This window comes from Serinus canaria, chromosome 3, assembly GCF_022539315.1.
Source record: "Serinus canaria isolate serCan28SL12 chromosome 3, serCan2020, whole genome shotgun sequence".
In the NCBI taxonomy this organism is placed as follows: domain Eukaryota; kingdom Metazoa; phylum Chordata; class Aves; order Passeriformes; family Fringillidae; genus Serinus; species Serinus canaria.
This window is the reverse complement of record NC_066316.1, coordinates 85,106,076-85,119,437: the sequence shown is the minus strand read 5'-3', so window position 1 is coordinate 85,119,437 and position 13,362 is coordinate 85,106,076. Positions and strand designations below refer to the sequence as shown.

The 13,362-nt window shown below is 34.0% G+C and overlaps 1 protein-coding gene and 1 long non-coding RNA gene across 2 annotated transcripts in view; both read left to right on the top strand.

Moving 5' to 3' along the window:
* LOC127059378 (uncharacterized) overlaps positions 1-13,362 on the top strand; it is a 768,519-nt gene that overhangs the window by 361,476 nt on the left and 393,681 nt on the right. The gene's annotated exons all lie outside the window — the stretch shown is intronic.
* Positions 1-13,362, top strand: part of ADGRB3 (adhesion G protein-coupled receptor B3) — a 446,607-nt gene that overhangs the window by 177,697 nt on the left and 255,548 nt on the right. The window contains exons 3-4 of the mRNA XM_050972295.1: positions 1,251-1,361; positions 6,553-6,714. Coding sequence (XP_050828252.1) covers positions 1,251-1,361; positions 6,553-6,714 — 273 coding nt within the window. The remainder of the gene's footprint in view (positions 1-1,250; positions 1,362-6,552; positions 6,715-13,362) is intronic.

Genomic DNA, 13,362 nt, shown 5'->3' with positions numbered 1-13,362 from the left:
GTTTCTTTAAATAGAAATTTTAATGTTTTAAATGATTTATCAAGACAATGTGTTTGCAAATAATATTCATTAGGGAAATTTACATATCATATAATGTTTTGTGGTTTTTGAGGCAGAAAGGTAAGTTTTATTATCTTCATTCCTTTACAAATTGGGGAGAATTTTGAATTTTGCATTTGCAAGGTAACCTTCCAGCACAGAGGTATTTTTTTAGTGTTTTTGTTCCTTCTGTTTCAGACACCTTCTGCCTCATCAGAAACTTTATGTGATTGTAGTTGAAGTAGTTTCAATGTTAACCCACATTTCCCAGCACACGCTTCCCGAATTAGAGTCCCAGTTTTTGGGGTGGTTTTTTTACAGAATATTTAGCACTGAGCTGCAGACAGCAGTGTGTGCCTGGGAGGATCATAGGGAACTGTGCTGAAGACACAGCAGTCCCCCTCTAAGTGCAAAAGACTTTCTGCATTTCATTAGAGAAATGAAAAGTAGAGCTAAGGTAGAAGTCTGGGAGGTTTGCACAGGACAAGAGAGAGTAAATGACAGCAGTGATAACAGGATAAACAACTAAAGCACTCATCTCCCACACTCTGGGGCTTGATGTCACTGATTTTTCGTAGGATTTCCCTGTTAAAATCAACGAGGAGACTAAGATCCAATCTATAGTCTTTTTAACTTAGAGGTTTCAGGAAGGAAGCAGATCACAAGCACTTGTTCTGCTATATTCAGCCTAAAAATTAAACAGCTCATTGGCTAAATTATTATAATTTCCCATTGCCACCATTCCCAAAGATGACTTTTTATCTCTGTTGAAGGTTTCATCAGCCTGAAAGATGAGTGCAGGAATAGAAGTCCTCTGGAGGAGCAGCAGGCTCTGCCACAGGACAGCAATGTCTAACACTGTCACAGTCATTTTCTGGTGTGGTTTGCACGGATTTAAAATAAAGGAATAGAATGTCTGCATTTGAATAACTGTTTTTGTCCCGCGTCATACAGCTGATTTATAGAACGTGTCACTACATTGAATGTTGGTTCATAAAATAAAATCATATTGGAAAATCTGCAGACATGAATTTAAGTATTTATTGAAAGCTGAGTGTAGCAAAGTTAAGTTGATGTTAACTGCCATGATCACTTGCCTGACTTTTGCCAGCAACTTCCAGGTATGTTTAGGAACATATTGCATGAGACAGTATGTGACTTTTGAGAAATGTCTACACACAAGCTTTCATAAACCTTTATTCTGTCTTTAGAATTTGGAATGATGGGAGATCATACAATTAAAAGTCAGCGACCTCGATCTGTTCATGAGAAAAGGGTCCCTCAGGAACAAGCTGATGCTGCTAAATTTATGGCACAAACTGGTAATACATCAGTTACATTTTTTCTATTTACTGTTGTTAATTTTAGCAAGACCACTGCATGTTTCCATAATCTTTTGCTGCATATTTGTCAGTTTTCTAAGCTGATACTTTTTTTGAATCATTTATTTTTTTTCACCAGTTAAAGTCCATAAATAAAGTAGCTAAGAGTTAGGTAGATCATGCAAAAACATGCACTGTGAATGTGAATACTGAATCATTTAGTGTAAGCTTGAATTTCTTTAGTAGTGAAAGCAATCTCACATGTACAAAACACAGGACAGCTCACTGTGACATGGTAACTTTTTTACAAAAGTAAAAAAGAATGCTTCAGAATTTCTTTATAAATAGACTGCCTAATCCCAGCTTTAGGCTTTTATCAAATTAATTAATTACTGGGGTGACTTTAATGTGCATGGGTTCAGCATTTGCTGTCTTTGGCCCAGCACGATGCTCTGTTCTCTAGTTTCCAGATTCATAATTGCTAAATGAAATTGGCCGTAAGTAGTTTTTAATTGAATGTGCAAATTATCTAACAGTTTTTCATCTAAAAGATATTTTCTAATTTTGTTTGAGCAACTTCATCTTCTTTATCTAAAGATACCAAGATTATATTGGAAACCTGGAACTGAAGTAATTAAAAAAAATATATATATATAGCCTGATTAGCCTGTTTACCAACAGTTACCACAGCTGTCTTTGAGGTCAATGATAAAATTTTTGTGGTGAGTTGAATTAAGCTGTCATACACCAGAACTATTGCCCAGTTTGACTTCAGTAATGATCCACGTAACTGTTGGTAAAAGCTAACTCTTTGTTGGTACCCTACACACCTCACTCCAATAAGTTACTGAGTTTTCAGTCTTGTGCCCCATAATTGTTGTATGGATTTGAAACAACTTCCTCTGTATCCCATAGTAACTAACCTAGAATATACCCCTGCATCAGTCGTACATAATGCTTCCAGTTTTTATGCACTTCAGTAAAAGAGCTATAATTGCTTCTAGTTATGTTGCATGTTGACTTTCTTAGTGGTAGGGTGCTTTACTTAACAGATTTGCAGAAATCAATATATTAAACAATCTAAGTATAGCCAATCAGTGTAGATCTGTTTGATAACAAATTCAGAATGGGAAAAAGTCTGTTTCCCTTGTATTAATCTATAGGATTGCTTTTATGGCTAACTCCCAGATACCACTGTAAGCAAATACTGTGGAAGAAAGGGAGCCTAGAATTCTCTAGGTCTCCATGCAGTTTTTGTTTAGGAAAGTAGAACTTATCACTTACATACCTAGCTCAGACATATAATGTTAGTTGCTAACTACATAGAATAACACCTTTGCTTTTATGCTGCTTCTTGAATTCATACAATCACTCAAAAAATCAGTAAAATTATCTGGATTTTTTTTCCCATATAAATCCCTAAATCTTTAATAATCATGCAAATCTTGTATTTGATAACTTTTAGTCATGCATTGCAGTGCATCTATTCTGGGTGTTAGAGAGCTGCATTACAAGTGCAGCCCTTATACCATCACTTTCCAATACATTGTGTGTGTGGAGTGGGAGATGAGCGCTCAAAATTATACAGGATTTGATTTCAAGGTCCTGTTCTGAAAGCATGTGAGATGTATGAGCATATAAATTTAGATGACAGAGTCTGGGGAAATATATATTTTCCATAATGCAGGTTAATACATTTTAAGTAATACTTGTACTCTTTCTGGACATACTAATTTTCATCTCTTCATTTTGTTTTTCCTTTGTAGTGATCATTGCATATTTTCTTCACCTGTAAAGCATTCATATTTCTTGCAATAAAATGATTGTGATATCTTCCTAAACTGATTCATAATGTTTTTTCCCTAACATATCTATCTCATTAATTTATTCACTAAGAAATATTATTAGTAATTGGTTACTGAGTTTATGGGATTTTATATTTTTAGCCTTGATATTTTATTTTGTGTAATAATAAAACAGATACAAAAGTGCAACAAAATGTTTGTATGTTTTTAAAAGGCAGATAGATAGGAATAAAGAAATGTCCTGGAAAAGATCTATGAAAAGCATTTGTAACTGTTTGAAACATGGACTAAATCCACCAAATTTTGCTGAAAATTGTAGAGTTTTAAAATGTGGTATTAAAACATGCATTTTTCTGGTTTTGGAGAGTATTATGAAGCAGTAAAAACATTTATTAAAAATACTGTATGAATAATTTCTTGTTCTATATTTGTCATTTTATGTGTTTGGACTGATCCTTCCCTTAGGTGTTATGGGATTTAGAGAGTATAATGCAGGTAAGTTTTACACAGATCAATGAGGCCTTCCATACAGTAAGTTATGTTTCCTCTTACATGTCAAGCATCAGGGGACAATAAGAGTTTGGTAGCTTGCTAAGAAATAATTTGAGATTATAGATTTAATATGATTGATATAAAAATTTAAGAGTTCGCAAATAACAGAAAACAAGAACGTAAATAAAAAGTAGCCCGTTCAAAATTTTCATTTCATAAAAGAAAAAGAATGGATAAGAAAAAAGCAAACAATGGAAGATATATTTGCAGATTATGTACTTAACATAGATTTGTTCTAGAAAATATAGCAGTCTTTATGTGCTGAAGTTAAAATGGTAAAATAACAATGATATATATTTAAAGATATTTTCCTTCTTTTAAAACTTTTAAAATAAGTAATGCTTATCCTGAAAGCAGTATAAAATTCTCTGAAAAATTAAAAATTGCCAAAAAATTATAATGCATTGTATAAAAGGTAGCAAAGCAGCTGGTGAGATAAGTGTGTTCTTTATTTTGTCTTCATTTTCCTCTTTTTTGCATTGCATGTTAAAATGGAGGATCTTCCTCCAGCTAATGTTTAAGCCTTCTTTACATCTGATGACATATATTAAGAGATTATGCTTTTTGTGAATAAATAGTACATAAATTCTCAGAACTTCTAATGCTTTATACCAATTTCAAAATTCACTCAATACATTCACACAACAGTCTGACAACAGCATAATAATCATGTTGCTGCTATTTTCCATCATATTCCAAGGGTTTAGAGTAACATTTTTATTGTTTTAATATATAATAAAAAAAAAATTAAATTTCTGTCTTTTGTTAGTTGTGTACTGTCAATATGTCCATGTTGAAAAACACAGACTGTTTACATTGAGTATATATAACTCTTTTACATAATGAGGAACATCTCAAGAAACATAGTTGAGACTTTTTCTGCTGCTTGACCTTTTATCTAAACCATTTTAACAAAGGCAAAGTCAGACTTCAAACATGTAGGAAAAGACAAAAGTATTAGCCTAGAAACCCACAGTAATACAAGTCTTTTTACCATGCATATAGAGCTTACAGTATATATTTTATAATTGGGAATGTCTACATACATATTAAATATATTTAGCATGTTGTGTCATCTAACCTGAACCTAAGCCATCTAACTGCCTAATCAAAATGCTAAACTCATGTCACAAGAACTATTAAAACAATAATCAGTGTTTTGGTGGGTTTTTTTTCATTTTTTTCACCTAACAAATAAAGAAAAGACTACAAAAATCAGTGGTGAATTTTTGTGTGTAGAAAGCTCATAATTTTGTGGTTTTCCATAGAAATTTTTAGAATTGCATATCATTTTATTAAAAACAGAGAGATTTGTGTGCTAATTAGAACACATTCTGTCTTTTTACTGAATAAGAAGCACTTTTTTTTTTTTTTTTAAAGCATTGACTAGTCTCAGAATTGAATTTTAGAAGTCTAGCAGAAACAATCATTTTGCAAAGGCTTCCTGCTTGACCTCTGGAGGAAAAAAAAGCCAACAAAAAGAAAGACAGCTTGGAGAGATTCACAGATTCTTGCTACAAACCACAGTTTGAAGAAATATCATGTCACTTACTGCATTCTTGTAAGATAGCACTAGAATATTCCTGCTTTGCAGACAGTCCCTTGACTGTGATCAGTATCAGAACTTTTGGAAGACTAGAAGTATACTGAGATAACTGAAATTTCAAGCAAGCTCTTCAAGTCTGCAAATTTTATCATGCCATTGATTTTAAAACAGAAAGTCCCATTTGTTTCAAAAAAGGATTTACACTTAAAAATTAATCATGCAGTAAGGATTTCAGCTGCCATTTTACATTACATGCTGAATTTTAACAGAAGAAGCTAAACATCCGTGCACAATTATTTACTCAAATTGTTCAGTGAGGTATATTCACATTATTTTTGCATTTGCTTTCTGAGAATACTCAAAGGACCTGTTTTTCTGAACAGGAATTCCTTTGGGAAAGGAATTCCAGAATTGTGTGTATAGCTGTTCATGAGAATTAAATTCAAGCATTCTTTCCAGAGCATCCATGGAAGAAAGCTTTATGCATAACTTGCTTTCTAAAAATAAAAAATTAATACTCTATCTCTCAAAAATTAAAAAAAAAATCTCTTTTCTAATATACAGTATTAATAAATAACATCTGACAATTTTGAACATAGTAGTATGTATTACTTGCAGTAATGAGGTCTGGCACACCAAGGAATTCAGCATACTTGTAGGTCAAAAGCAAAGAGTAAATTTATGCAGCAAATTATCAAAGTTTCCATCCTACATTTCAGGTTAAAGTTTAGTAAACAAAATGTTTTTCTTTGTCAGGGAACTTCATTCAAATGCTATATGACTCTGCTGAAGAAAATACAAGACATTAGGGGCTGGTTTGTCTGGGTTTTTTTTTTCATTGGAATTCCCTTACTGATAGAGCTCCTTAAACTGTTACTGAGCCTTAATTCTAGAAGGATAAGTATAAATATCAAAGACAAATCCTTTGCTATTATGTAAAAAGAGTTGTCAGTGTTCTTACAGAATCCTGAGGGTAGTGTTGTTTCTGAAGTGTTGAAGGGCAGTAGTTCTCATAAAGTTGTAAATGATGCTAAGACATCAAAGTGTTCCCCTCTGACAGGCGTTGTGTGATTGCAGCATCATAGGTGTCCTTGTTTTCTATTCATTGCACATTTTCACAGCTGCTTTACTCCATAAACCTTTAAATATTTATTTTGGTGTGGTACCTTTGATTTATAAGAGTGAACGATAATGAGCTTTAGCAAAAAAAAAAAAAACAAACCAACCACCAACCTGTGTCATTAATACTTATGTCTATATTCATGTTTGTTTGTTGTCTTGAATACAGGTGAATCTGGTGTTGAAGAGTGGGCCCAGTGGAGTACGTGTTCAGTTACTTGTGGTCAAGGGTCGCAGGTGCGAACCAGAACTTGTGTATCACCTTACGGGACACACTGCAGCGGCCCTTTAAGAGAATCAAGGGTTTGCAATAACACTGCCCTCTGTCCAGGTAGTGTTAGCAGCCAATAAATAAAATTGTGGATGTTTTTAAACTGTATAATGATAAGAATTTGAAACTATGTTTTTATTATTATTATTATTGTTATCATGGATTTCATAGGGGCATTTCAATTAAAGCAGAGAATTGTAATTTTATTCACCTATGAATTTTTTTTCATGTAGGTTATTGTTTTTATTTTCAGAATGGTCAAGATATGGAACAAGAGCACCTTTTTACTGACAGTTTCATATTTTTTTCAAAACTCTATATTCTCTAATTTTCACTCAGAAAGGAAAAGGTAGCATGAGTACAAAGACAAACTAGGGAAGAAATCCAGGTAATGAATACATTAAGGAGCAGAGACTAATTAAGAGGGTGGGTTAACATATATTATTTGGCACTGCAATCATTTTCCTATTTAGAATACTCTCTTTCAGGCAATGGGCCAGACAATGTTCTATGCACAGTTATGTCTTCATGGACTTCCCTTTACATTGTTCTGGCAAGAAAGGGCAACAGCTACCTATCAAAGGAAAAAAGATCAGACAAAAGTAACTCTCTTACATCTGACACACGGTAAAGGTCATCAGTGTCTTGCATCACAGTTTCCCTACTCCTTTTGTCTGAGAGATCTGGACATCGTTGGAGTTCAGCAGTAGTTATACACTAAGGAGAAGAGACAGGCATATTCAAGTTAGTTGCTGAAAGGGCACATCTTTCTTTATACTCTACCTGTGGATCTATGATGGGAATCTATGATGGGAAGCAAGAGGGAAGGCATATGCCTCATGACTACATTATTTTTCCTCTGCTGTGACTGAAATGCAAAAAAAAAAAAAAAGAAAAGCACAATATATCATACAAATTCAGTACAAATTCCTCAGGTCTCTGTAGCATTTGATCCCAAGAGGGTTGTGAGCCATTTTCAGCTTCTGGGAAGCTCAGTACATTTTTGAAGTAAACTAAATTGTCATACACAGAGAACTCTTAGACTTTATCTCAATGAGCAGTAACATGTAAAATCCACCTCTCATGTTGTTACTCTGTGTTTAAAAATGGCCAATGGAAAGTGCACGTGATCCCATCAGTTTGTGTATCAGCATTTATAAGCATATCATAAGCATTTAGGGAGTCTCTGTAATGAAAATCAGCTTACAAGACTGTCTCTAGATTATGTATGATGGTAACAAGAATTGCTCTCAACACCTAATGTTTTCTATTGTACTTAAGTTAATCAATTCACATGAAATTTTCTAATATTTCAGAGTAGAAATGCCTAGCTAGAGATGAATTTTAATACTTTAGAAGTGGTACAACATTACACATGGAAGTGTTTCCATACAAAGTGGCAGGTATTTCTAAAACATTTAGAGTAGCTTAGATTGTGCCAGAGGTGGGAAATACTGCAAAGGAACTCTCAAGAACAAAAAAAAGGAAGTGAAAGAGAACTGTAAACAAACAATCAAAGATGCATTTAAATTTTCATTTGAAGCTATGTGAAGAATGAACATGAAAACACAGTCCATCTCTCACAATGAGTTCTGCCTTATTTCTTGCTAATTAGTTTTAACTAAGAAGAAGAAAGAGGATTAAATCACCTAATTTTCAGAATTTTGTCTTCATTCTTTGCAGTAAGTGAAAGAATTTTTTGCTTTGTTTTTCATACAAAAACAAAGCAAAGCAAAACAAAAAAATCCAGGTAACGCAAAAATCAAGGTAATTAATTTGCTGTCAAATTTAAACTGGAAAGAAGTTAATTCTTAGGTGTTATAGTCAAAAAAACTTTTAACAATGCTCACCCCAAAACACTGCTCCATATTTCTCAGGTCACAAAGGAGCTGTGTCCTTATATCCTCACACTTCAGGATACAGCTTTTGTTTTCAGACATGCAGTATAAGCAAAGGCTCTACCAATTCTCAGTGTCTACACTGCAAATATATTTTCTTTTTCAGTTCACCACAGCTGATTTTGATAATATCTATGTATCTTGAGTTACCTTTCCTAAATAATCAATCTTCCGGTCTTAATCTTGCATATTGTTCCATGCAGTTACAATACCTTATTAATTTATGTTTTTCTCTGTCTGACTATAGGGTCACTACTGTGTAGCAGTGTGCAAGATTAGCAATTTAGAAATATGCTTTTCCTAGGCACTGCTCAATTAATTTTTAAAACATCCCTTTAATTATTAGCCCAAATACCCTCTGTCCTCATTCTATGATGTATTCTGACTCAGAAAGTTGCATAGTTCCTGGTCCCTGGTCCATCCATTAAAAAAAAATTATAGTTTGTATACTAGTTTATCTAAAACAGATGTTTGACAAAATGATTAGTAAAAGAGTTTGGGGCATTGTGAAAGCTGGAATGTTTCCTAATCAAAAAGTTGCCCCTTCAGCATTAAAAATATGCAGAATGATCTACTGTATTTCATGCATCTATCCATAGGCTTCAAAGGAACCTGTTAAACTTGCACATACTAATGCAAAGCTTTCAGACTATTTTTTCTATTGCCTTTAGATATTCTTTATATACACTTTAACATATTTTATATGCTGTCCAAGATACTCACTGGAATGTTAGAGAACCTATTTCTCTGTGATCTCAGTGTCCTGGAAAATCTGGAAAATGGGATTTTCCAGCTTCATATATATGTATGTATTGGAATAGATATTTAAATTTTAAAGTAGTATTACTGATAGTTCAAGCAAAATAATGAAGGAATCACTTTTTACATGATGTTTGGGTTATTTATATTTATTTCAGACCAATACAATTCTAGAGAAGTGCAGCATAGTAGACAAAAAAACATAGCTCAGATAATTGTTATTGTCCCTGGTCCTTTTGTGAGTGCAGACACCTCATGATCCATTACTGCAGTGCTACTGTATTCATTTAGGAATACACTAATATTCATTCAGGAATACACTAAGCCATTTCAAACATTTGTATTCTCAAATGCTATACTTTGGCTGGTGTTATTTGCTAAGGTAGTTTTACTTACCTCCCTTTTTTCTCTCCCTGATCTCATTGTAACAGGGCCTGACAAAAAGCTTGTCTGCATCTTTCTTAGACACCCCTTTAAGCAGTGAAAGGCCACAACTGGGTCTCCATGGAGACCTCTTTTCCAGGCTGAACAACCCAAACTCTTCTACCCTGTTTTCATAGGAGAGACATTCCATCCCTCTGATCATCTCTGTTGCAGTGCTCTGGACCATCTCCAACAGGTTCATGCCTTTCCATGCTGAGGATCCCAGAGCTGGATGCAACACTCCAGGTGGGGTCCCACCAGAGTGGAGCAGTGGGGCAGAATCTTCTCCCTCACCCTGCTGACAATGATGCTTTTGATGCAGCTCAAGATGCATTTGGCTTTCTGGGCTGCAAATACACAGTGCTGGCTCAGGTCCAACGTCTCATTCACAAGCAGCCTGAAGTTCTTCCTTGCAGGGCTGCTCTCAATCCTATTATCTCCCATCCTGTGTTGAAAACAGGTTGCCCCCAAGCCATGTGCAGGACCTTGGTGAACCTAATGGGCCTGCTTCTGCAGCTTGTCCAGCTTCCTCTGGATGACATCCTGTCCCTCAGGTTTGTCAATCACACCACTCAGCTTGGTGATATCTGCAGACTTGCTTGACTTGCACTCAGTCCCACTGTCTGTGTCACTGATGAAGATATCAAACAGTATGGACCTAACTGCACCATGATGATGGCCCTATTTTTTTCAATATCTGTTCAATTTAAAGCTGAACAAATCAAAAGTGTTTAAACCCCAATAAAAATCTCACTAAATATGTTTGTAGGATGAAGGCCAACATGGCCTAACGCCTCCTTCCACTTCACAGCACTTGTGTGTTGTGAACACTGTGGGTGTTCACTTCAACATGATTAGGTTCACAGAGTGGCAGAGAGATAGGAAAGATGCTTTGCAGTAATCCAAACTTGTTGTGCTAGCAATGTTTTTGACAGAGAATCTGGCAATAATCTGAATATTTTTGTCCCAAATAATGAATCTTGCATCTGAAATTGTGTTATAGAAAACAGTAACTCCTCTGCGGGCCAGCTCTCCATCTGGTGTAATTTGGCATAGCTCATCTGGCTATAATTCATCAGATGCTATAGGGTTTTTTTTTGCATTTAGAAAATAGCATTCAAGAAAGAAGATGTAAATAAAATACCAGAAAGTAAAATCAGGGGTAAGAAATTTTAAATTCAGATGTTCTTTTAAAGATAATCTGGATAATACTGGGCACTTTTGTAATATGTTGATTTAGTGTTATGCCAATTCCATCCTTGATTTTGTTATTGGACTACTAGTTTCAGATATAAAAGTTTACAAATGGAAGAAGGTGCTGTGAAAGTTTTACTTAATGAGATAAAATTTGTCATGGAAGATGATTTTTGGCAGAGCTTAATTTAAACCACAAACAGATAGAGGATGCTTTTAGTCCACCCAAAATGAAACATTTTGTTTTGGCTTATGTTGAGTTCCAAAATCGCATAGGAATTGTTCTGTGTTGCTGCTAGCATGCAGTCAACTCTTGCCTGAAGAAATACACATCCTCTTGGTGAAAGACAATACCTTTAAAGAGCCATTCAGCACATGTTTTTTTAGTTCTCAAATAAAGACAACTAACTTAGAACATTTTGACAGCATAGAATCAAAATTCCAAATTAAGCAATAGGCTTAAAATTGTATGTGCCCTGAAAAACTCCACTCTATATCTACATAGAGTCAAGACCTTTTCGATTAATTTTTTTTCTTTTATAATCTTTTATAATCTTTTCTTAATAATCTTTTTAGAATTTGGATTATTTTTTTAAGCTAAGCTTTATACTTTTTAAAAATCTTGTTGCATCTGAACATTTTAATCAACCGTTGCATCAGGAGATGAAATTATGTCATATTTTTATTAATGGTTATTGTTTGGAATCTGATCTGGCAAACAGTTTTCTCATTAATTTTGCTCATGAGATAAAAAATTGGGAATCTTAGAGATGTGTCTGGATTCATAATCTAATACTTTGCCGATGAGAAAAAAAATATTTTGATTATATAGCTGAATAAAAACAGCTGTAGAAGTATAATACTTGTTGAGAACAGGTGAAACTAAAAGAGTTATGGGCAGGTATAGTCATAAATATACTATTTTTAGAAGTGCAAGACTTTATGGTTTTGACAAAAATGTCAAAATTAATCAAGGTTTCTAAACTAACTAGACTAAAATCTGTCACTTTAACATTAATTTGGACTGTTCCTGAGGGTTATTTTTTTGAATATAATGCAGATGGGTATGATATTTGGAGTAAGATAATAAGGATGTAGGATGTGGTCTTTTTGACCACTTTTACATCCCCAAATGAAAACCTTTCATTGACTGAGCTGTTGTCCAGTGGGTTAAAATCTTCCCTGAATAAAGTCTGACATTTTCTGTCAGGTACAATTTCTCAGAAGTTAACTAACAAACTTTTTATCTCAACATAGTGTCTGAAATGACAATTTTTCTTACTTTAAATGAAAGGCAATAGAACTTACCTACTTGCTGAATTCCCCTTGATCTTTCTGATGAATTTGTGATAATGTGCCAGGGAGCTGAATGTCCTTCCACAGCCTTGCAATTGAATTTCACCTCGGGAAATGTTATTCTGATTCCTGCAAGAAAAGGGCTGTATTTGCAGAAACTGGGCAGGGGATATGTGCCTTCAGGGCAAAGGAAACCTATATATGAGAAGTTCTTTCACAGTGATGAAAAAAGGAGGACAAAACAGAAAATCTATTTCTTCTGTAATGTTGTGAATCATTACTACTGATACACTCAGATGTTATACACAGTTTGCCCCTCCAGACACCCTTCAAACAGACAAGGCTTCAGAAACAGAATTATGTGATAGTGGGTGAGATGTTCAGACTGGATACTAAGTCTTTGGATTTCTCTTAAATGCTTAACATTACTGCAGTTCTCATCACTACATTCCTGTTCTGACATTGCCTAATTTAAATTTATGCAACTGCTCTTATTAAAGCAGAAGAAAAATGGGTAAAGTTTGCTTTGCAGTATTATTCAGTTTATATAGAACTGTTTTATGAATGTATGTGTAGAGAATTGCCTGACAATTTCACTGAATTTTTCTGTAAAGGGGTTGTATATAGTATGTAAGCTCACATGGATATTGTATATCAGTTTCTCCTACAGCAGAAAATGCTTAAAGTAGAGAAAGATTCACTTTCTATGATTTTTATATTAATATTATCAAATATTCATATGTAAAAATAGTGGTATAAGTTTGTAATTTATTGTGGACTCTGAAGGTATTTGCGGTTTGTTGAATTATTGTTTTTTTCCAAGAGTAAAGCATGTATTATGGTCTGTTAAATCAATGAATATGTTCATGTAAGGAAATGGTATATGTCTCTTTTACTTCTGTGGTCTTGGAATTTTTGATGAAGACAATCAAGCACATCTGCCACCATTTTTCCACCAGAATTTAAACAATTGAAAAAACTTTAAGGTTACTGTCCTAATTTGTGATATTGAAAAAGAAATTACTGCATTTATTCCTATAATTTCAAAAGAAATCTTAATTTTGATTGTTTCTAGATTTTAGAGTTGCCTTGATACAGAAAGTATCTGCCTGATTTTCACAAAAGCTAGCCTTCTAAA